The sequence below is a fragment of the Meriones unguiculatus genome, chromosome 3 (genome assembly GCF_030254825.1).
Source record: "Meriones unguiculatus strain TT.TT164.6M chromosome 3, Bangor_MerUng_6.1, whole genome shotgun sequence".
Lineage (NCBI taxonomy): Eukaryota > Metazoa > Chordata > Mammalia > Rodentia > Muridae > Meriones > Meriones unguiculatus.
Window position 1 is genome coordinate 24,846,235 of NC_083351.1, and position 25,951 is coordinate 24,872,185.

At 38.1% G+C, this 25,951-nt stretch overlaps 1 protein-coding gene across 2 annotated transcripts in view; it reads left to right on the plus strand.

Moving 5' to 3' along the window:
• Positions 1–272: 272 nt before the first annotated feature.
• Positions 273–25,951, plus strand: part of Ago3 (argonaute RISC catalytic component 3) — a 99,401-nt gene continuing 73,722 nt past the window's right edge. Inside the window, exons 1-5 of one of the 2 annotated variants that reach the window (XM_060379549.1) lie at positions 273–663; positions 13,411–13,582; positions 21,781–21,901; positions 24,269–24,477; positions 25,746–25,882. In XM_060379549.1, coding sequence (XP_060235532.1) covers positions 645–663; positions 13,411–13,582; positions 21,781–21,901; positions 24,269–24,477; positions 25,746–25,882 — 658 coding nt within the window. In that variant the 5' untranslated portion in view covers positions 273–644. Of the gene's footprint in view, positions 664–13,410; positions 13,583–21,780; positions 21,902–24,268; positions 24,478–25,745; positions 25,883–25,951 lie in introns of those variants that run through there. The other variant, XM_060379550.1, reaches the window with a different exon arrangement.

Genomic DNA, 25,951 nt, shown 5'->3' on the forward strand with positions numbered 1-25,951 from the left:
GGTGGTCACCGCCGGGTGCGTGTGTTCCCAGCGGGCGTGGCCGGCGGGGCTAGGAGGGAGGACGCACCCGTCCCTCTCAGGTAAGCTGTCCGTACCTCAGGTGCACTCCGCGGGCTGGCAGCGATGTCGCCTCAAGCAGCGGCCCCCACCCGGGAGGCTGTCACGGGGGAGGCTGGCCCTCGCTCGGGATTGTCACCGTCAGGCACAGCGGATGCAGGGGCGGCCGCGCGCTCGCGGCTCCGCCCCGGCCGGGCACCCGCCCGCCCACAGCTCCCCGGAGTCCTCCCGGGGCTGGCCGCGCCCGCCCGGACGTTCCTCCCGCGGCGCTCGGCTCGAGGCGAGTGCGGAGCTGGCGAGCGGGGCGCGATCCGGAGAGCGGAACTGACGCGAGCGGGCTTCCGGGGGCGACCGGGGAGAGCGGGCGGCTGTGGCGGCGGCGGCGGCGGCCGGCGGGTCGGGGAGCGCTGCACCCGTCCGCGGCAGCGGGCGACGCAAGTTCCGGACCGGGCTCCGGCGGCCTCGCCTCCCGCCTCCCGCTGCTCTTGCTTAGCTGTCCTTCTGCCCCGAGCTCTCGGAGGGTGTCCCCGTCCCTCGCCTCAGCGGCGGCACCGTTCTCTCGTGAAGCACTCCCCCCAGCTCCATGAATGGAAATCGGCTCCGCAGGTGAGTCGGGGCTGCTGGACAGGGCAGGTGGGGTCGCTACCCCGAGGTGGTCCCCTGAGCATCCTTGCTCCTTCCACTTCAGGTGCTGTCAGTATGCGTTGTGAGGGAGTCGCTGGTTTTCGGGCCCAGCGAGGGTGGCCTCTCCAAAGCCCCGCAACTACTCTCCTGGGGCCCCCTAATTGGAGAAACTACCAGGAGGGTTTAAGTTTAGGGTTAGCTAGGAGATGCTGGCCCCCTTAGGGTGCTATTCCCCTGAGGATATAAGTTGGAAACGTGAAGGCTGCGCTTGTCCTTTAGCCTGGTTCTGTGTCCCGTGGAGGCTGGACAAATCAGTCATCACCTTTATCTACATCTTCATGTAGTTTGAGGATACTCTGAGATAACTGAAGGGATTAGGTTTGAAATTGGTGTTCGGGCAACGTCAGATGCAAGATGGCATTGCTTCCATCCACTGGTGTGGCAGTGTTGTCTGTAGTTTCTGAGGAGCTGGGAGATGTCCTATCCGTCATGATCGCCGCTTATGTGAAAAGGTATCTTCAGAATGCTGACGCTGTTCCTCCCTGTTTTCTGTTCCCTACGACAGCAGTTGTCATATACCTGGAGATCTGGAATTTAGGAAAACAGTGTTATCTCCTGAGAGAGAAAAAAAATGGCAGCCTTAAGAAAGGAAGTCAACCTGGACAGTACTTGTCTTTCAAAAGAAAAAAAAAGTAGTCAGTGATTCTAAAGAAATTGATAGAGCAGCATGAAATAGGTGTTACATAATGTTTTGCTGGCCAAGTGTTTCCTAAATTTGAAAGTTCTCTTCATCCACAGTATCAGTGATGTATAGTTTTCATAATATTTGGGGGGTTGTCTTGTTATGGTAAAAACAAATCCTTGAATTTCATATCTCCTCTTCCAGTTTCAAAGTCCCCAAATATAAGAAAAACTAACTTAAAAGAAACTAGTGACTTAAGAAGACTTCAACTAAGTTAAGGACATAATTGTCAAATGAATACAAAAAGGCTTTTTTTTTTTATTACATGGAGTTTCTTTCTACTAAGTTTCAACAGTTTTTTCTTTTTATGTTTCTTTTTTTTTCTCCTCCATGTTTTCTTAAAATCAAAATTGTCTAGAGTGAAGTTTTTGACTCTTACTATCAATTTGTGTTTTTCTTGTTTTTATACATTTTAAATTCTATCTGTACTGCTCTTTTTGTATAAGATATCTGATTATTTCCAGCTATCTGATTTTTATACAACTACCCTGTTGTCGAGCCTGGAAAACTAACTATGAAATTAAAGATTTTGTTAATCATTTACCTAAAACTTTGAAGATATTTCCCCCAAATTGAGTATTTCTTCTCTTTGAGTGTTTCACCTAAAACATTGACAACATTTATTACTTGTGATATCAGACCACTTAGTCAGCTAATAAAATTAGCTAAGCTAATTGTAGGGTAGGTCTAGTTAAGACTTATCAACTGGGCTGGAGTGATGGCTCAGAGGTTAAGAATACTTGCTGTTCTTCCAAAAGGTCCCGAGTTCAGTTCCCAGCAACCACATGGTGGCTCATAACCCTCTTTAGTAAGATCTGATGTACAGCAGAATGTTGTATAAATAATAAATACATCTTTAAAAAAAAAAAAAGACTTGTCAACTAGCTTGGAAACGGTGGCTCACCCCTTTGGTCCCAGCACTCCAGAGGCAGCGATGGTTCAATCTCTGTGAGTTGGAGACCAGACTAGTCTGCATAGGGAGTCCCTGGCCAGCTGGGGTACATAGTGAGACCAAACAACAAAACAACAACAACAACAACAAAAAAAAAACAACCAAATTGTTGATTAAATTAAAACAACCAAAATGGTTCTACCAGCCATGCTTGGCCATCTTGAAACATAAAAATTCAGGTGTACATGTGTGACTAACTGTTGTTTAGTATCAGGCTCAAGGTTGTTACCATCAAAAAATTTTGGAGGCTGGGTATGGTGGTCCATGCCTTTAATCCCAGCACTCAGGAGGCAGAGGCAGGTGGATCTCTGTCAGTTTGAGGCCAGCTGTCTATATAGTGAGTTCCAGGCCATCTAGGGCTACATAGTGGGAACCTTTCTCAAAAAAAAAAAAAAAAAATAATAATAATAATAATAAAAATTGTGGTTGTTCTAGCAACTTTTATGTGATTGTTACAGTGAATTGTTACATGCTTAGGAAAATGGACAACTAGCTTTTAAATTCAGATATAACAGATGCATATTTTAGTTTAACATTTTTTTAGAGATATGAAGGGCTGAAGAGTTGGCTTAGAGCACTTGCTGCTCCAGCAGAGGACCTGGGTTTGACTCCTAGCATCATGTGGTGGCTTTAATCTCTAACTCCAGTCCCAGAGGATCTGCCCTCCGAGGGCATCAGGCATGCATATAGTGCACACACATACATGCAGGCAAAACACTCATACAGAAAACAACAAAAATAAATATTAAATCTGAAAAATATTAGCTATAGATGCTCTGTAACAGAGAATTTGGCTCTCAAATTCTTTTTTTTTTCTTCTATATGGAGATTCTCAAATCACTTAATGATAAGATTGATTCTTATGTGGATACATAGCTTAAATTTATTTAATATAATAGAGGATTTGAAATATAAATATCATATAATTATTTCATGATGGAGCATTCCTCCCTAAACATATTTATTCTTCCTTTCCTATTCACATGAAACATGACAAAGGTTTTATTTTATTTTATTTTTGAGACTAGGTCTCATTTTGTAGATTAAAGACGTGTGCAACCATGCATAGCTGTATAAGAGATTTTTTAGTTTGTCTTATGCAATCCATTAATTTAGTGCCATCCAAATTTTGATTTAACCAAAAAATGGAATAATTCATTTTTAAATAATATTTATCATTTGTGTCTATGATTCCTTAAGGGTACTTCTGATGGAAATTTTTTTCTGGTCTAATTACAATTGAGTTAAAAATATGGCCTGTGCTTTGTTTTCAAATAAAATGAGAACAGGAAAATCAGGAAATGTTCGTTTAAGTGCTACTTTATTTTTGAAACCGAGTACTCTTAGTTGATATTTTAGGTCAAGTCCAGCTGTTGTTCAGAAAGGAATTGAATATAAATATTCTCTAATAATCTATGGGATGACTGAGAGTTTCAGTTTTGGATTGCCTTACTAGCATACTCTAAATTCCAACCTCAGCATTGGTGGGGAAAAGGCTTATGGATGGAAAGCATTTTTATCATAAATTATTAATATTTAAGTTGATTTGCCATGGATGGTAGTTTTATATAATCTTTCAAAATGAGTAGACTCTTAGTTAAACCTTTTTAAAAAAGATTTATTTACAAGCCAGGCACAGTGATGCATACTTGTAATCCTAGCACTCTGGGAGGCAGAGGCAGGTGGATATCTGAGTTTGCGGCCAGCATGATCTACAAAGCTGTCCAGGACAGTCAAGGCTACACAGAGAAAAACCTTTTCTCGAACCTCCCCCCACCAAAGAAAGGTTTATTTACTTTTATAGTGTAAGTGTTTGACTGTGTTTATGTATCATGCATGCCATGTGTGTTCCTGGTGCTCACAGGAACCAGAAAAGAGAATTAAATCCCATGAAATCGAGCTACAGAATGGGTCCTGGGAACTAAACCTGGGTCTTCTGTAAAAGCAGGAAGTTGTCTAACTGTTGAACTGTCTCTCCAGACTCCTTAAGTTAAACTTGTAATTTCTCTCTGATTATAGTTGTCTTAGAGCTCTGTATTTATTTATTAATAAAAATTTTTGAGTCAGTTGAAAGCTAGCAAGATGGCTGGCTTACTGGTAAAGGTAAAGGAATTTGCTACTAAGCCTGATCCAGGTTTCCCTCTGACTCCTAAAAGTTGTCACACACACACACACACACACACACACACACTCACTTTATTAAATAAATAGTGTGAGGGGGACAGGGAAGAAAACTCATTTGGGACTAAATTTCAGAAGAAGAAAAGCTGTATGTAAAGGAAGCTAGAACTAAGGCAAGAATGAGACTCAAGAATCTGGCATGATGGGGGCAGTCCTGTCATCTCAGCACCCTGAAAGGCTGAGGGAGAATTGTGACTATGAAGTCTGCCTGAGCTACCCAGTGAGACTCTCTCAAAATAAAAGGGAAGAGTTGAAGAAGATGTTGAGAATTATGGATTCAAAATAACTAACATACACAGTGACATCAGATTCTCAGCTGTGAATCAGATTCTCAGTTTAGTATTTAAAACAGTCCATCACTTTGGGAAGTACTTATTGTTATATATAATTTTATATTTATAGTTTGTTTTGAGGAGAAAAATGTTGTATTGACGCTTTGTGTGTTGGTTGTGTGTTGGTTGTGAATTTGGAAGTACATCACTTAAAATTTCGTAAGTGCTGTCTGGTAATGGCCATCATAACATTTTAATATTTGCTACTTAAGACTAGCAGCTTGAATTAGAAAAAAACATGCAAGGTTATTTTCGTTATTGTTTTAGAATTTAATTTTTCTATAAATGATAGGGTACCCTGAAAGAATATTAGAAAGGAGACAAACATCATTTTTCTTTTTTTCTTTTAAAGAAATTAATGTTTATAATATGCAAAATACTTGGTTATATTGTAACATTTTCATAGAAACATATAACATGCTCACCCCTTCTCCTCTTAAAGAAAGAACTTAGAGTCCAATATGGTGACACTTTTATCCCAGCACTCTGTAGGTGGAAGCAGGCTCTCTGAGTTTATGACTACCTCATCTACAGAGTGAGTTTAAGGTCAACTAGGACTATTCAGTGAGACCATGTCTCAAAAACGTTAAAGATTTTAAAGAGGAGGTAAAAACAAAACAAAATAAAACATATTTAACCCAAAAATGTAGTTTTATAAACATAATGAAAATATTTGAAAACCCCCATAAGCCTGTCACTATGATAAAACCAGTTTTTACTTTGAAAAGTCAAATTAGAAACTAGTTAGCCTAAGAAAGTCTCTGTGAAACACAGCCAAAATGAATGAAAAGGTAAACATGCTATTTCCTTTTACTCTTTGGACAAATTTTGCCTAATATTAATTTATATTAGTTTATATTTTTTTTACTGGGAACAGTTCATTTGTTTGGTTCTGTATGCCTGGCCAAACAGCATGCAAAGAGGTCTGAGGCCCTGTGAAGGGGAGAGTTCCTGGAAGAGTGCTCTCTAGTATATGGAAAAACCCTAGCTCGGAGAAAAATGCTTGCCAGATTGTCTTTAGCTGCTGGATTCTAGTTGAAAATTATTTTACTTTATACTACAGATATCTAGTTTCATTTTTTTTCTAAATTCTTAAAATATTCTACCTGAAAAACAAACTGGTCAGTGTTTTGTTTAATTAACAAAACATTCTCTTACAGCACTTAAACCTTAAAGACTAATTTGTTTTAAATAGTCAATATGTAAGAGAAAAAAAGGCCAACGTTAGAGATCTGTTTCTAGGAAAGTAAAACTAAAAAGATAATTTATTTTTAACTGATTCTTTTTCTAGTGCTGTTTAGTCTCAGTGTAGGGATGAACAACAAGACATTCCTACTTTCTAAGTCAGTTGTCTATAATACTCCTAGATCCTTATTCTTGGCTCATTAACAAAACAGATGTGAGAAAGAATATTGTGTGTTTTTCTACCATAATGATTATGCTGTTAGGATACATGAACAGCCTTTCTGTATTTGGACTTTTCTGTGGTTGTCTGCCATTATCTATGCTAATATTAATGACTTTCTTTGGCTAGCCAATTTTTTTTTTTAAAAGATGATTGAGATTCACACAACTAATGCTTTTTCTTATATTATAAATGTGGAGGTTTGTGGTTTGATTAACAAACATTTCAAATGAATGAAAAGATGAATAGATGCTACTTCCATATATTCTTTGGGCACATTTTGCTTAATAAGTTGGTGCTAATATATATTAGTTTATTTTTATATATAACACATTAGCTTATATTTGTGCTTATTTTGTGATTTGGTTCTCACATTTTCTGGAATAGCAATTTAATAAAAAATCTGGAAGTATTCATTTTACATCAGACATTTTATTCATTTCATAATTTTAAATTCTTGGGAAACCAGAAGGCATTTTAGATCTAAACAATAAATGAGACATTTTTAGATTTTTTTTTCATGTTTAAAGAAGAAAGTTTGTGGAAAATTTTCACAATAATATGTACTATTTTGTTTCATTTTTATTTAATATTATTTTGATACTCTATCCTGATTTCTAAATCTTCTAACAACATAAATTATGCATAATATTTATTTGAATTTAAAAACAGTTAATGAATAAATTACAAATTAGGCTACTTAATGTTTGCTCTTTTTGTTGTTGTTTTGTTTTGTTTCAAGACAGGATTTCTCTGTGTAGCCCTGGCTGTCCTAGACTCACTCTGTAGTTCAGGCTGACCTCAAACTCACAGGGATCCACCTGCCTTTGCTTCCCCTAGTGCTGCAATTACAGGAAGACTGGGTGCTCTTATTTTCAAGGGAGAAAAATCCTTAAAAGATTCTTCCTAGCTGTGTGGTGGTGGCGCACCTTTAATCCTAGCACTCAGGAAGGCAGAGGCAGGTGGATCTCTGTGAGTATGGGGCTGGCCTGGTGTACAGAGTGAGTTCCAGGACAGCCAGGGATACACAGAGAAACCCTGTCTCAAAAAAACAAAACAAAGCAACAACAACAAAAGATTCTTTCCTGTATTAACATCTGAGACAGTTAACCACTTCTAGATTTAATATTGTATAAGTGATTATATAGTTGTACTGAAAATGACTACAACTGCTGTGTGTTTGGATGAGTTTATGAATAAAAAATGGAACTTGAAATTAGCAAATAGGAGCTTACTAGAAATTCCATGCTAATGTGTACTAGTTAGTCATATGAACCCAAAGGTAAAATTTTACAGTCATGTCATTATGTTAAATTTGCAGATGAACTTAACACATTTACTTATTTGAAAAAGAAACATGTTCTTTTTTTTATTATTAATTACACTTTACTCACTTTGTATCCCCCACCACTGTGGTTCCCTCCCTCCTCCCATCCCAATCCCTCCCTTCCTCCACCCTCTGCCTGTGTGCCTCTCCCCAAGTCCACTGATAGGGGAGGACTTATTTTCCTTCCTTCTGATCCTAGTCAATTAGGCCTCATCAGGAGTGGCTGCATTGTCTTCTTCTGTGGCCTGGTAATGCTGCTTCCCCCTCACGGGGAGGAAATTAAAGAGCAGGCCAATCAGTTCATGTCAGAGACAGTCCCTGTTCCTATTACAATGGAACCCACTTGGATACTGAACTGCCATGGGCTACATCTGTGCAGGGGTCTTAGGTTATCTCCATGCATGGTCCTAAGAAACATGTTCTTTACTATAGAATAATAAATACATATTGCTTGTTTTAAAAAACAGAACTATAAAGGAATGCAAAATAATATTATGTAATAATATTGTTCTGCCACATAAAATTATTAGTCTGGCATGGTGGTGAATACTGGTAATGCTAACATGCAAGAGGCTAAGGCAGGAAGCTCTCCAATTCAAGGTAAGCATCAAGAGACTTATCTTAAACAAGATAAGTGAGGCACATGTCTTTAGAGATAGGCAAATCTGTGAGTCTGAGGCCCGCCTGGTATACAGAGCAAGTTTCCAGGGTTACACAGAGAAACCCTGTCTTAGGGGGCGGGGGGAGGAAGAAAGGAAAGAAGAGAAAAAAATGTCTGCCTCTCTATTGTACTGTTTTTAAGCTGCCTTTCCTGTTAAATCATGAGCTGGGCACAGTGCTGCACATCTGTAATCCCAGCACTCAGGGTGGCAGGGGCAGGTGGATCTTGGTGAGTTTGAGGGCAGCCTGGTCTACAAAGTGAGTCTAAGAAAGCCAAGGCTGCACAGAGAAACCCTGTCTCAAAAAACATAATCATAATCATGTATTATGAATATTCCTATCATGTCAGTACTTATACCTATGTGTCAGTAATGATAACTTTTGTGGGTATATATATTTAATTTTTATATTTTATTTAATCAGTCTTATAGGTGGTAATTTAGGTTTTCTTTGAGCTTTTATTTTTATTTTTTAATATTAATTACAGTTTATTTACTTTTTATCCCAGCTGTAGACCCTTCTCTCATTCCCTCCCAATCATACCCTCTCTCCCTCATCTCCTTCCTGCCCCTCTCCAAGTCCTCCTCCCCTTCCATTTGACCTTAGCTTTATCATGTTTCATCAGGATTAGCTGCAATGTCCTCCTCTGTGGCCTAGCAAGGCTGTTCCTCCCTCTGGGGGTGGAAGGGAGGGGTCAAAGAGCCAACCAGTGAGTTCGTGTCAGAGACAGTTGAGGTTTTTTTTAAATTATGAATACAACTTCGATAAATATCTTACTATTAATACACAGATCTTTGGATAGTAATTCAGTGCTGACTTTTGTATAAATTCTTAGACATAAGATTGAGAAAGCACATATTCTATGAATATTAAAGCACAAGTTTCTAAAACACCCATAATTTGAGAGCTGAAGAGATGGCACACTGGATAAGAGCAGTTGCTGCTCTTTCAGAGGACCTGGGTTTCGTTCCCAGCATCCATGTGGAGGCTTACAATAGTCTGTAATTTCATTCTCAGGAAGATACAGCTCCCACTTTTGGCCTTCCTGGGTAATGCATGTACACAGTGCTCAGGCAAAACACATAAGATAATATGAAAAAAAAAATGAGTAAAACATTTATAATTTGTTTATAACATGTAGAATGTGCTGTAGTTTATTTTTTAGTGCTTATTTTTATCATACACATTTACTCTAGATTATTATTTAGCTTCAGACATAGAACTTGTATCTATTAGATTGTTAGATCATTAAATAGTGTAGACCACATAAGAAAGGGAGAGGTGGGAAGACAGGTCAGTCATAGTGCTTGCCATGCAAGTATGAGAACTCGAGTTCCATAGCCACTCTTCACATAAAAAGCAGACATGTGCTTGTGATTCCAGCTATGGAAAAGCAGAGATGGGTGAATCCCTAGGGTTCACTGGCCAGCCAGTAGAGCCTGATTGAGAAATCCAAGGTCCTAGTGTGGGAATCTTCCTCAAAAACAAAGTGGCTGACCACAGAGGAACAATGCCTAAGGTTGACCTCTGGTCTTCACAGGCATGTGAATAAACATATACAAACACCTACCTAATGTACACAGACATGTACACACACACATAAACAGACACATGAAGGAAAGAAGGGAGGAGAAAAGGGGTGGAAGGTGGGGAGGAGAAGTGAACAATAGAGGGAGGAAGAGAAGAGATCACTTTATATTTGAAGTTCACTTTGGTTGGCTGATGTTAGACATTTCCTATAATTATTGAAAGAAAATTTGAGGTAGAAATTCCAAATACTGTTTTATATTTCTCTGTAATTAACACTGTCATTTTTAGTGGGTAATATGTTTATTTGTTAAATAACTAAAATAATGTTTCATTAGAATCAGGTGTGGGTGGCTTCATCCCAGCACTCATGAGGTCTACAAACTTAATTCCAGGTTAGCCAAGGGTACATATTGAGACCCTGTCTCAAGAAATAAAAGTAAATAAATTCTTCGTTGGAAGTATAATATGTTGAATTGACGGAACTGGTTTGTCCATTAGTCATTGTAGAATTCTGTTCACTGCTTGCTCATGAAACAAAATTTTGGTTTTTGTCAGATTGAATAAAAAACATGAAACAAGATAAAAATAAAGGAGAAAATGGTGGGGAAAATAACAAATTATAAAAAAAAATGGGTTTTAGAAACAAGATTCTGACTCTCAAATTAACTGTGGCTTCTTTTCCTTTTCTTTCTTATTTTTTTTAAGATTTATTTATTTATTATTTATACAGAATTCTACCTGCATGTGTACCTGCACACCAGATCTCATTATAGATGGTTGTGAGCCACTATGTGGTTGCTGGGAATTGAACTCAGGATGTTAGGAAGAGCAGCCAGTGTTCTTACTCTGAGCCATCTCTCCAGCGCCCTTTTTTTTTTTTTTTCCTTTTCTTTCTTTTAAATTTTATTTGTTGATTTTGAGGCAGGGTTTCTCTGTGTAGCCCTGGCTGTCCTGGAACTAGCTCTGTAGACCAGGCTGGCCTCGAACTCAAAGGATCTGCCTGCCTCTACTGGGATTAAAGATGTGCAGCACCGCACCCTGTTTAATTGTGACTTAGTGACTTTTTACTGTAGGTTCAGTTGTAACAAAGGTGCAGGATGTTAACTTTCCAAGGTAGACTTAGGATTTGTAGGCAATGAAGTTATTAAAAGAGAGAGAACTGACTCTGGATTCAATGTTTAGGCTCCTTCAACTTCAGTTTCCCTATTTGTGCAAATAGGATAATAAAAAGAGTAATAGTAAAAGGGAATTGATTTTTCTCTCTTCCTATTCTTTAATACATTTTATCATAGAGAATTTAGGATGTATATAAATAGGCAGAATTGTAGTATAAACTCCCATGTACCTAGCACCCACACTCATACAAACTTCAACCCATGTTTAATTATATCCCTTCTAATTTTCCTCTCTCTGTTTTTTATGCTTTTTTTTTTTAACTCAGCATTGAGAAGATGGCTCAGCAGGTAGAAGTTCTTTTGTTTTGTTTTGTGTTTTCAAGACAGGGTTTCTCTGTGTAGCACTGGCTGTCCTGGAACTAGCTTCTATAGACGAGGCTGGCCTCGAACTCAGGAAATCCACCTGCCTCTGCCACCTGAGTGCTGTATGTACCACTATGCCCAGCTGCCTCCATCTATTTTAAAAAATTACATTTATTTATTTTACATGCCAAAAAATAAACAAACATTATTCAGTGTGTATGAAACTACATTAATAGACTGCCTGAGTCATTTGTTTCAAATTTGCAGTCATTTTTTAACTTAAAAATGTTTTTAAGAACTTTATATAACAGTATTGTATTTATAGAATTTTCACTCTCTTCCCCTGTTTTAGCTTAAAAACAAATAAACAACAAACAATCTCTTCTGAGAACATTATCTTTTTATTCTACAAGAAAGTCTATCCTATAAGTAAATACAACTATAAAAATTCTAGACTATGCCATATTTCTGGCTCTGCCGTTTATCTAAACTTTGACTTTCACTGAATATTTACATTTCTAAATCTTTCCTGCTCTATCAAATGGGAATAATTGGCCTGCCTTTTTATATTTTCATAGATATGTACTTAAAAAATATCAATGAAATTATTTAAAAAAATCACAGGTAGGCTAGTGAGATAGCTCAGTGAAGGTACGTGTTACCAAGCCTGATGACCTGAGTTCAATCCCCAGGACCCCACATGGTAGAAGGAAAGAACTGACTCCCCCATGTTGTTCTCTGACCTCCACAAATATTCTATGATATGCACATAAGTAAATAAATACATACTAAAAGACTAAAATTGTGTGCTATTATGATATAAAAACATATTCAATCAAAATATAAAAAGAAAAGAAATGTAATTAAATTACAACTATACATGATGGTAGACACCTTAATACCAATATTCAAGAAGCATTACAGATATGTATCACCACCCTCAGCTAGACTCTGTTTTTCACCTGTGATAAAATACATATACCATTAAATTTATCATCTGTACACTTAAATGTATAGTTCACTAAAGTACATTCACTGTTATGCAAATAGACACTAGAATCCTTTTCATCTTGGAAAACTGAAACTAACAACATAGCCCCTAACAACCTTCCTTCCTGTCCTGTTTGTTTGCTTGTTTGTTTGTTTGTTTGTTTGTTGAGACATGGTTTCTTTGTGTAGTACAGACTGTCCTGGAACTCACTCTAAAAGCACGGTCTAGAACCAGGCTGGCCTCAGACTCAGGGATCTGCCTGCCTCTGCCTCCTGGGTGCTAAGATTAAAGTCGTGTGCACTATCTCTCTTCTTCTAGTCTTCAAAACAAGACAAAAGACCATTTGCTTCTTTGTTTTGTGTCAGGGGAGGATAAATGCATGCCACCCATTAGAGGCAATGTGTGCGAGTTGTTGCCTGCATGTATGTATGTGCACCATGTACATGGCTAGTACCCAGCGGAGGTCAAGGTGTCAGATCCCCAGGTCCTGGAAATTATGGATGATTATGAACATCATGTGTACTGGGAACCAAACCTGGGTTTGCTACCAGAGGAACGAGAGTTCTTAGCCACTGAGCCATCTCTCCAGCCCCTCCACCTTACTTTCTGAGAAACTTTTTCACTGAATCTGAAGCTCAGATTTCAGCTAGACTGCCTGGCACACAAGTCCCTTGAAACCACCTCTCTCTGCCTTCAATGCTGGGATTTATAAGCACACTTAGCTTTTACATAGGTTTTTCCCCAAACCCAAACTCAGGTCTTCATGCTTACACAGTAGACAATTCAACCACTAGAGCTATCCCTCTAACTTCCATTTTACTTTTTATATTAAGTTTTGTTCTTCATTTTCTTTTTTATTTATTTTACTATTAGTCCCATCCTCCTTGGATCTTATATGCACTTGCTTACTTCAGTTTGCATAATTGCTCTTCTGTCCCTCCCAGAGGATAGTTGTTTGTTATTAATGAAGAGAATAGAATAAGATGAAATTGAAATGCTAGGAATAATGTTATTTTTTAGAACTAAGTTTTAACATTTATTAGCTGTACCTACAGTTCTAACCTACTCTAGTTGAGATTATGTAAATATGGACTTTAACTGTGTGATACTTTTTTTTAATCTCCCTGACAGGACCCATTGGGGCCCAGCCCCTGCTCATAGTGCCCAGAAGACCTGGATATGGTACTATGGGCAAACCCATTAAACTGTTGGCTAACTGTTTTCAAGTGGAAATTCCAAAGATTGATGTCTACCTCTATGAGGTAGATATTAAACCAGACAAGTGTCCTAGGAGAGTCAACAGGTAAGAATCATGAAGTTTAGCTGTCATTTTCTATTTGTATTTGCCTTAGTAAATTATTAATGAGTATTTTATATATTTGAATAACAATAATACATAACACTTTGACCAGGAAAACATGACAATTTTGAAATTTGTACTTCAGCAGTGAATGATAAGAAAAATCTTCAAACGTCCTTCAGATTATCCCAATATTTATGAGCTTACATGTTATTCATGTGGCAATAGAAAAGATACAAGTCACATTTACATGTTGTTTGAAATCTGGCAAGCATTCTGAGCACGTCTTTTGTATTGCTGTTAGGTAATTTATTGTTTGTGTATATTTTCTTCCCCAGCTCATTTTACCATTTTCATAATGCTTCCTTTAAAATGATGGTGGTGTTCATATACTCCCATTTTTAAATTTTAAAAAATAAGTAAACAAAAAGTAAAAGAAACTTGTAATTTAATAGTGTTAACAAGACATGTAAAAATATGAATGTTAGATCAATTTTTCTTGACTTAACCTCCTAGTTACTAAGATTCCTGTATAACTGAAAGTGAATGAGACTGAGACATTATTTGATGTTAAAACAATAACTGTGAGTGTTATAGAGTTCTTTTGAGGGTAGGAAAGGTTTTGGGGTGTAATGTTGGAAATAACCTCTTAAGAGGTCAGTTAATCCAATACAAATGAAATCCAGGAAAGTAAAATGACTTAAGAATAACACTTTAGCAGGAAAGATGAAACTAGAACTCCAGAAGCCTGACTTGGAAAAGAAAGAATTTAGTTGATCTAAAACAGTAGATACTGTTTGTCCATCTATCCAAATTGTGTTTGTGTGTATGCTTATAGGACAGTTGGGCATGGTGGCACACATCTTTAATTCCAGCACTTAGAAGGCAGAAGCAGGAGGATCTTTGTGAATTCAAGATCACCCTGGTCTACATAGTGAGTTCCAGGACAGTCAGAGCTATGTAGAGAGATCCTGTCTCAAACAACAGAAAACCACTATGAAAGCAAATGAGATGAATTCAATAGTAGGTAGAAAAGAACAGATGTTGTAGGGTATGATTGTTAATCTTCTTTGTCATCTTGACTGGATTTGGTATCACCCAGGAAGCACTTTACTTGTGATATGGGTATATTTGTGAAGGTTTAACTGAGCATGGAGGACCTACCCAAAATATGGGTGGTATCATCCCAGGGACTGTGGGTCCAAAGCCAATGCAAAGGTAAAAGGAGGAAGCCAGCTGAGAAGCAACATTAGTTTCCTGAGTTTCCTGACTATGGTCATAGTATGAATATGGACATAACCGACTTTTTTGTTGCAACCTTTAATCTGTGAACTGAAATAAACCCTTCTTAAATTACTTTTGTCAGTTGTAACAAGAAAAATAATACAGAAAAATAGTACTAAGTAGATTCGTTGCTGGGATAAAAATGTAATTGGGGAGAGAGGAGGGAGAAGGCTCAGTGGGTAAAGGTGCCTGTCACCAAGCTTGATTGCTGACAACTTGAGTTTGTTGAGCCCTAGGACCCATATGGTAATAGGAGAGAACAGACTCACATATTTTCCTCTGATCTCCATGTGTGCACCATGGCATGCTTCCCCACATACACAAAATTAATAAAATAAAATGCAATTAGACCTTTGAAATGGTGGAAGAAGGAGGCTCCCAAGCCTCAGGTGTTGGACATGGTATGCAGGGTTTGTTGTTTGGCCTACTGGGTTTTGGTCTCTTTAGTCTAGTCTTCCTAATCCTCTCTTTTGGACTGGGGATGTTTACTTTGTGCTGTTGTGTAGTGTATACCATATATTGGAAGATCTGGACTAGAGAAGCTCTAGAATGTTGTCAGCAGAACTTATGGGTCATTCTGAAGGGACTTTGGAAGACCAGAATGCATATAGCAAAGGCCTAGCTTATGAGAGTTCTGGAAGTCACTCAACTCAGAAATAGGCTATCCAGCTCATCTGTGTCATAGTCTGGCAAAAAAAAAAGAAAAAAGAAAAAAGAAAAGAAAAGTCTGGCCACATTCTGCTTTGTGTTCTGAAAATCTGAGTGAGAATGAATTAAAAAGCAATGGACTATATTGTTTGATAAAGAAATTTCAAGACAGAGTAACAACATCCTGGCATTACAGACATGGGCCATCATATCTCGTTTTTCAATATTGTCAAACACCAGCTTCAACAGGTCAGGGTACACTGAGGCATGGAGTTGGTGTCAGGGCTAGTACTCTGTAACTGGAGAAAGACTGAATTCTTTAAACTTTTTGAATTCTTCAGGAGCCTGAATTCTTTTAACTCTTTGGGGGCTGGTGAGAAAGAAAAGGGGGAAAGAATCACACACACTTGGTAGATGAAGTAAGACAAGCTCCAACAACCGTTATTTTTTCTCTGTTTTTTTTTTTTTTATTTTATCCTCTTTAAGGCCAAGTTCTCTACGTAAGAAGAAAAATTACCTCATAGCCTCATAAAAATAATTATCACAAAAACAGATAAATTTGTTAGACAAGAGGGAGTTACAGCAGGATTATTGATTACATGTTTTTCTATTAAAACTCGTACCTCACTAAACATTCTTTATCTACAAGTTCATTATAAGTCAAAGCAATAGTTTTATCTATCTTTTATTCCAAAAGCTCATTATAAGTTCAAAGAAATAGTTTTTATGTCATAGGTTAACAAAGATTACCAAGAAACAGGTCATCTATCTTATGTCTTATTTTTAAGTCTTTTATAGTTAAACTAGCTAATCATCCATTCTTTGTCCTTATGCTCATAATAGAATTATCCACTCCTTGTTCATGGCTTTTCTTTTTTTCCCCTTTTTTAATTATTATCATTTATTGAATTTGTATCCTGGCTGTGGCCCCCACCCTTCTCTCCTCCTGATCGCACCCTTCCTCCTTCTTCTCCCCCTATGCCCCTCCCTTAGTCCACTGATGGGGGGGTCCTCTCCTCCCCTTCTATCTGACCATAGCCTATCAGGTCTCATCAGGACTGGTTTTATTGTCTTCCTCTGTGGCCTGGCAAGGCTGCACCCCCCCCCCAGGGGGAGGTGATTAGAGAGCCTGCCACTGAGTTCATGCCAGGGAAAGTCCCAGTTTCCCTTAGTAGGGACCCCACTTGCAGACTGAGTCTACGGGCTACATCTGAGCCAGGGTTTTAGGTCCTCTCCATCCATACTCACTCATAAGTGGTTATTAGATATATAATACTGGCTAAACATACTAAAATCTATATTCCTAAAGAAGCTAAACAACAAGGAAGACCCAACCAAGGACAATGGATGTTTGCGGCTTTTCTTATCATGGTGCACACCAAGACTTATGACCTCATCCCTGGACCTAACCTAGAATGAATGTTTTCCTTGATCATTAACTTGTCCTAACCCTATTTTTCTTCGTAGTGTGATTTGCGTGCTTGTAACGCATAAAAGCTCGCTGAACTCATTTTACAGTCTTTACTATTCTACAAGGAAGAAGTCCATTTTACATTTAATTCTGTAAACTATCTGAGCCATTTCTCCAGCCCTGCAATGAACATATAGAGATATGTGGCACTAAGGCATTAACCATAATACTAGAATAAGTATTGTAGCCAAACAAGTTTCCACTGTAGTCGGAAGAGTTTTCTTGGAGAAATACTCAGAAAATGCTCAGGAGTCATTCTGTGAGTCAGCTTCTCTGCAGACTTACTCTCTAGACTTATTTTCTGCTTTTGGGTATATGTGTTGGTCTTGTCTCATTTGTTGTTGTTGTTGTTGTTTTGATTAAAAATGACTTCGGTGGCTGGAGAGATGGCTGGGCAGAGCACTGTCTCCTCAGAACCATCCGTAATTCCAGTCCCAGGGGATCTAACACTCTATTCTGGTCTATGTGTGTGGTACCAGGCACACACATACTGCACAGACATTCATGCAGGCAAAGCACTTATACACATAAATAAAAATTTTACATATATAAAAAGAAAGCGAATGACCACTTGATAAGAGAGCAGGTTCAATAATTTAAAGTGGTATATATAGTTTTTAAAAAGTGAGTGGTCACAATAACTAAAATTCAAATATTTTAGAAGTATGGCCTTAGGTTTGTTCAGCTAAATATACATGGAAATAAACTTGAGTAGACTTGCAAATTTCTTCAAGGTCATTAAATGTTAAACTTAGATATGTGTAGCCTGGTGTGGTGGCACATGCCTGTAATCCTAGCACTCAGGGAGGCAGAGGCAAGTGGATCTCTGTGAGTTTGAGGTGAGCATGGTCTACAAATTGAGTCCAGGAAAGCCAAGGCTACACAGAGAAACTCTGTCTTGAAAAACCGTAAATAAACAAACAAACAAACGAATAAAAGAAAGAAATTAGATCCTTGTTCATTAAATTATAATTTACAGTCTGTGCACCACAGCATGATGGCATCAGAAGACTAAGATGTAGGAAGTAATAGTTGAGGAAAGAATGGGAAGGTATGCTGTAACCCTTTATAAGACTCAGCATGCTAAGGTAAGTTCTATTTTCAGAATTAATTGCAGGATCAGTTCTTAATTTTAAGCTGTAGCTTGAAGTTCTAAAAAGATAAAAGAATATTACTTTTTGTAAGAATTCTCCCTTTGCCAGACTAAGTTTATTAGTGAAAGGAAGCTGTTAAATGTTAGATAAAACTTAGCCCCATTTACTTAAATATTCTTTCCAAAATTTTATCTTAAATACTTTTTTTAAGTTGAAATGTTGGGCTGATTGGCCTAGCATAGTGGCACCTTTAATCCTTGCACAGAGGCAGAGGAAGATGGATCTCTGTGAGTTCCAAACAGCCTACAGAGCAAGTTCCAAGTTAGCCAGAGCTATACAGTAAGACCCCATCTTTAAAAAAAAAAAAAAAAAAAAAAAATCCTGCAAGATCACTTAGTAGGTAAAAGCACCTGTTGCCAAACCTGATGACCTGAGATCCCCATGGCAATAGGAGAGAAATGATTCCTACAAATTGTCCTCTGGCCTCCACATGCATGTCATGGCATATGCACCTATCCACATACATACATAATACATAAGTACATACATTACATACACACAAAATAATATAATTTAAAATTTCCAAGTTAAAATGTTATATATTTTAATATGTAGTTTCACATCTTCTAAAGCTAAGAAATTGTTTTAACACTGCAAATGTTCTGCTAAAATATTTACATTTGCACAAAAATATCAAGAGACTATATTCCTACCTTCTCTACTTCCATTGTTATAACAGAAGAAAGATATTTCATAACAATACTATATTAAAACTAAGTTAATAGTTCCCAATAATTGCTAGAATTCATTCCTTGGTTTTAGAATGTTTGAAAGCTAGGTTATAGCGGGACTTCTTCAAACTTACCAGCAGTATAAATAATGACATGGAGACTTTTTTTTTTTTTTTGAGACTTTTATATAGTTTAAAACTTAGGCCTTTTTCTGGGGCAGTCTTCCAGCTACTGTTTAAACTTGACCCAACTATTCTAGCGTAATTTAGGAAATCTCAGGTTAAATGCTGTTGTATGAGAAAGGAAAAACAAATAATTATTAAATATATTGAAAACCGCACTTTAAAAATATGCAAACTGCCAGGCAAGGTGGTGCATGCCTGTAAGCCCAGCAGAGGCAGAGGCAGAGGCAGAGGCAGAGGCAGAGGCAGAGGCAGAGGCCAGAGGCCAGAGGCCAGAGGCCAGAGGCCAGAGGCAGAGGCAGAGGCAGAGGCAGGCAGATATCTGTGAGTTCCAGGGCAGCCTGGTCTACACAGGTTGTCTGCAGAACTGAGAGACACTCTTCACGGTGTCTTTACAACTTTGACCTACTCCAAACTATAATGCAGCAAGTGTTGTATGAAGCCTTCTCCCCCTTCCTCTGACACCTGCTTCCTCCTGGTCCCTTCCTCTTAGCAGAACCATTGACATATAACGCTTAACCTCTTTTGTGTGTCCTCTGCCAAAGCATGGGGCTCCCTCAGCCATAAAGCATGTCAGTGCCCAGATGGAGAGTGGCTGGGACAGGACTGAACCTAGCTGAGAACTCTGGGTTGGGCTTTTACTGTTTCCCGGTGCTGGGGACTAAGCCAGGAGCTGTGCATGCTGGTCACACACTGCACCACTGACAGCTGTGCACCCACAGCTGCAGAAATCTCAGGCCACAGTCGCAACTCACAAAGACCCAGGGCAGAGAGGTGCGGCTCCAGAGCACATGCTACTCCTCCAGAGGAGCAGAGTTCAATTTTCTTCCTTCCTTCCTTTCTTCCTTCCTTCCTTCCTTCCTTCCTTCCTTCCTTCCTTCCTTCCTTCCTTCCTTCCTTCCTTCCTTCCTTCCTTCTTTCCTTCCTTCCTTCCTTCTTTCCTTCCTTCCTTCTTTTCCTTTCTCTTTCTCTCTTTCTCTCTCTCTCCCAGTGCTGGGATTAAAGGCATGAGCTACAGTGCCTACTCCTAACACAGACATTTGTATTTTAGGAATAAAAGTGTAGCATAGGAATTTATTTAGCAGTGATATGTTTTAAGTCCAATTGGAGACAAAAACAAAAAATATTAAAAACAAACAAACAAAACCTAAATAATCCAAATGCTAGAACTAAAGGAATTTAAGGTGGCGGTAATTTAGAATGGAGTGAAGACTGGAGTTACTAATGCTTCAGAGGTGGAGTCAACAAGCCATCAGGTAAAGAGTTCAGCCAGGCTTCAAAATTGGGAATTAAGGAAGACGGAAGAACCACGAATTAAATAGAAGTAATAACAAAGTAAAACCAGATTTAACCAAGGAATAAATTTGTTGAATCCAGCTTTAGACGTTTTCTGTTCAGTTTTGGAAGGTCACTAAAATAGAGCAGTTGTTCAATGCTAGAAAAGTTATTAAGGAAATACTATGTCTTATATATCAAAGCAGGATGTTTTTTATCTCTGAGATATTTTGACCATTTCAATATCCTCTACCATTTTGATGTTTAGAGTAGTTTGAGCATCTAGGAATTAAAAACAGTTGTTGAGTTAAAAAAGAAAAGTAAAAACATCAAACATATGAAATATGTATGATTTATTTGGCAGTAGTATGTAAAAAAATTCAACTTTGTAATAATGGTCACAAAAGGAAACTTTAAATAGCAGCCTTTGAAATTTGTGGAACCCCAAAGTTGATAGATGAATCAAATATTTGGTGTCACATTAGATATGAAAGATATGATATTGATTTAAAACAGTTTCAATAAAACTCGAAATTTGAAAAGCAGGGTGGGAAATAGAGATTTTTATTCTATGTAGGAAATTTATCTGGGAATCAAGTCGGCTTGACTTCTTTTTTTTGTTCTGGAAAATGCTGATTTCCTTCTCTCCCTTTCCTCCTCGCTTGCCTGGGATGGATTTTAGTCTTTTGACTTTACTTTAAATCATACTAGTACTGTGCAATGTACTCTCATTATGATGTATTGAAATTGTGTAGACAAAAAAAAGAAAATGTGTAAACACTTCACTGTCTTTAAGCATTTGTGAATAAAATGATTTGGAGGTATTTGAAATAATTCTGTATAGGCTATAATTTTGTAAATTGACGTCTTTAATGCCTTTCCATTTGATTATATCTAGGGATCATAATGTTTGCTGAGTGAAAATAGAGTTGTCTTTTTGTGATTCTGGGAAGTGAACATAGGGTTTGGTGCATGCTAGACAAATGTTCTACCACTGAGCCACCTCCCCAGCTGGACATTTCACAGCACCTCACTGACTAGGCAGTGCTGTAAGAGTGAGGAACATAAGGAATATAGATGTGTTTGTTGCTCTCAGGAAACTCACTGTAGGAATAAGGAATATAATTATGATATAATAGACTGATTGTTCTAAACAGAGACATAGATAAGATGTATTTTAACACAATGCAAAAAACATTTTACTTTCTGAGAAAGAAACTTAAACAGTTGGGGAGGGATGTTGAGAAGATGAAAGGGATTTTGAGTCAAATGCCAATAGTAGTTTTCTGGTCAACAGTATCCCAGAATGATTAATTTATTGGATTCATTCTTCCTTTTGTCTGGGAAATATGTGTCATCCTTTGCCAGCAATCAATCTTTCTGCTATTTTAAGCTATGGTTCTGAAAGCAAATCTTATTTTGAGGTCATCAAACAGTGCCAGGAACTATTTCAGCTAATAATTCTGTGTTTCATCTTGCAGAGGATTATTTGCATGTATTTTTTCCCCTTTCTTAGAGAAGTAGTTGATTCAATGGTTCAACATTTTAAAGTGACTATATTTGGAGACCGTAGACCAGTTTATGATGGAAAAAGAAGCCTTTACACAGCCAATCCACTTCCTGTAGCAACTACTGGGGTAAGATGTGTTTCTTTATTCTAAAGCTATGCTTGTGCTATATTTCCCGTATTTTATTCTTTTCTTAAATTTACTTATTCTTATGTTATGTAATTTACTATTCTTATTTTTTCTGAGCATTTTGCCTGCATGTACGTCTGTGCACCATGTTTGTGCAGAGCTTGAGGAAGCCAGAAAAGGGCATCAGATCCTTTGTGATTGGAGTTACAGCTAGTTATATGCAGCCTTGAGGCTGCTAGGAACCAAACCTGGCTCCTTAAGAACAAGTGCTCTTACCTGCTGAGCCATCTCCCCAGCACCTCTATCTCCTTTTAAATGATCTTACTACCATTTTAAATTATCTGTATTAATGATCTTTTTAAAACTTCTGTGGGCTGGAGAGATGGCTCAGAGGTTAAGAGCACTGGCTGCTCTTCCAAAGGTCCCTAGTTCAATTCCCAGCAACCACATGGTGGCTCACAACTATATAGAATGAGATCTGTATACATAGTAAATAAATAAATCTTAAAAAAAAAACTTCTGTTGAAGTAATTTCAGGTTACAAAAAAGCTTCAAGAATAATGCAGAAAACTGATATACTCTTTACTCAGATTCACTAATGTCCTTAACATTTGCTGCACTAATTTTTACATTTTTTTTCTTATTCTTTTGCTCTTTCATTATAGCTGTAAGTATATTGAAATAAAGAAACATACATGCTTACTTTTTTCTAACCCATTCACAGTTAGGCTGCATATATTATGTTCAGTAATAATAATTTAACATATATTGTTGCCTAAAATAAGAATAAAATCTTTTATTCTCCTGATGCAGTTGTTATTTCTGAGGCTTACTGCTTCTGTCTGCTAGCCTAGGCCTAGTCCTGGAAGTTTCTAGCCTCTGCGCAATCTTATCTAGGCCTAGAATATTTTTAGCCTCTGAGACTTACTGCTGAGACTTTCTAGCTCTTTCTGAACTCTGGCTGGCTGGTTCAACTGAGCTGTTCTGGCTCAAACACCTCTCCAAGCTGACTGATTCAAACTAGCTTCTCTCACTTCTGACTGAATTGCTCTGCTTGACCTCAAACTAACTCTAGCAATCTGTTCTAATCTTCTGGCTCCTTCTCTTTCTCTGTCTCATCTGTCTTCACCTGTGTCTAACTTGTTCGCTTTTCAACCTGTCTCTGTAAAACCCTCCTGGTACACCCCCACCTCTCTGTGCTGCTCTAAGTTTCCTCTCTGTTCTTGTGTATGTTGGGCATATCCTATTCTGTCAACTCTTTCTCTGATTCGTCACATTGTTTGCCCCTCAATTAGACATTGCTTTCAAACATGGGTGCTTCCTTCTATAAACTAACTTTACCTTCATTGTTTGGGATTAAAGGTGTGTGATAAGGGCACATCTGTATTCTAGCCAGAGTAGCTATGTTGCTGGACTAAAATTTCTCTGCATCTTCCCCCTTTCTGTTTAAGCTAAAAATTGTACACAATCCAACTATTTCAACAGAAACAATTATCCATCCCGTAAACTTAACAGTCCGAATATCCTTATGAAGATCCCTTGAAGTGATGATCCTTTATAACTGTGGTGCTGATCATCTGTCCTTCGGCAAATGTGCATTTCAGCATCAAGGTTTTTAGTCTGTCGTCTGATGAACAATCTGTCCTTCTTAAGCTGGTTTGTTGAGCTGTCTCCATGCAAGGGATCTGCTTTCTGCATCCTCGGCGTTGCTGTCTGTTTTTCTTTCTTGAGTCATGCCTTTCTGACTGATTTGTTCTGCTTGACCTCAAACTAACTCTAGCAGTCTGTTCTAATCTTCTGGTTTCTTCTCATTTTCTGGCTTGTTCTGTCTTCGCCTGTGTTTAGCTTGTTTCTCTCTCTCTCTCTCTCTCTCTCTCTCTCTCTCTCTCTGCAACTTGTCTCTACAACTGTCCCAGTAAAACTGTTCCTCTCCTCTTTTCTCTTTTCTTCTATGAGTGGGGTATATTCTATTCTGACTCATTCTGTCAAACCTTTCTCAGACTCATCACTTTATTAGCCTCTCAATTAGACATCACTTTTAAACATGGGTGCTTCCTTCTGCAAACTAATTTTACCTTTATTGTTTGGGATTAAAAGTGTGTGTTAAGGGCATGTCTGTATTCCAGCCAGAATAGCCATGTTGCTGGATTAAAATTCCTCTACACCTCCCTGTCTCCTCAGAAAAGAGGAAGCCTCCTATGAATATGAATATGAATATGAATATGAACCAACTTTGGCAATGTCATTTTCTTAATTTGACACTAAGATTTTTAAAAATTTTTCCTGTTATCTTTTTATAAGTTAAATTTTAAATAATTACATTTATCTTTTTCAACATTTTATACTTGGGTCTTGTCTCATCAACAGGTAGATTTAGATGTTACGTTACCTGGGGAAGGTGGGAAAGATCGACCTTTCAAGGTGTCAGTCAAATTTGTATCTCGAGTGAGTTGGCACCTACTACATGAAGTACTGACGGGACGGACTTTGCCTGAGCCACTGGAATTAGACAAGCCAATCAGCACTAACCCGGTCCATGCCGTTGATGTGGTGCTCCGACATCTCCCTTCCATGAAGTAGGTGGTTCTGGCTCTCTTGCCTCTTTAGACCTTTAAATAGGAAAGAGTGACTAGTATAGATAGGCCTTCCTGGTTAACCTGTATATGCTGTATGTTTTTCATTATTTCATTCATACATTAATAACGTGTGAAATATATATCACTAGTAGCTAGAAATTTCTAACCCTTTTTCTTAGGACCTATACGTCACGAATAACTGACATTTTCAGATATATTATGAATTAAGTCACCTTGTTTTAAAAGTTACTTCATATTTTTTAAAATTATTTATTTATCATATATACAATGTTGTGTCTGCATGTAGACCTGTGTGCCAGAAGAGGGCACCAGATCTCATTGTAGATGGTTGTGAGACACCGTGTGGTTTCTGGGAATTGAACTCAGGACCTCTGGAAGAGCTCTTAACCTCTGAGCCATCTATCCAGCCCATGACTTCATATTTTATATGAAAGTGTCAGATTGTGTTGAAATTGCTACTCTTGAGCTAGAGATAGAGTTAAGGGTTGGAGTATTTGTCCAGCATACTTGAGTTCCTGCATTCAGACTCCTGCATGGGAAAAAAGGAGAGTTACTATTTTGTAAAATCACAATGGCAGTTCATGTTTCTGGATTTAAGTATGTCAGATATATATCTTTGAAACAATTAGTGTGGCTATCTTGAAACATATTTGTAGAAATAACCGACTCTTTAACATTTTAAAGTTGCAATGTTCTTATTTTAGCCAGGCGGTGGTGGCACATGCAGGGAGGCAGAGGCAAGTGGATTTCTATGAGTTCGAGGCCAGCCTGGTCTACAGAGCAAGTTCAGGACAGCCAAGGCTACACAGAGAAACCCTGTCTCGAAAACCAAAAGTATTTTAAGGGACAAATGAGGCAGCATACACTTTTAAAGCCCAGCACTTGGGAAGCAGAAGCAGGCAGATCTCTGAGTTTGTGGTCAGGCGGGTTTACATTGTAAGTTCTATGCTGCAGAGAGCAACACAGTGAGACTCTGTCTTAATAATAATAGTGATGATAATAATAATAAAAATAAAATAAATAAAATATATTGCTTTGTAAACTAACAGATTCTGAAAATAGACAATTTCAGAGATGAATGCTGATGAATTTCTTCATTTAGAATAGCTTTTTGCTTACATGTGTATTTGTAATTATAAGTATCATTATAGTAAATGAATTGTTTTTGCTCTAGTGTCCCCTGTCCTGCAGATTTAAGTATTAGGATTAGAAGGAAAGGATTGAACATGCCATTCTAATTTTTGTAGATACACACCTGTGGGGCGTTCCTTTTTCTCAGCTCCAGAAGGATATGACCACCCTCTGGGAGGGGGCAGGGAAGTATGGTTTGGATTCCATCAGTCTGTTCGGCCTGCCATGTGGAAAATGATGCTAAATATTGATGGTAAGGGAACTAAAACCATATTCTGAATTGGATAGTCGATTTCTATATGGCATGTATGTGTGGTTTTAT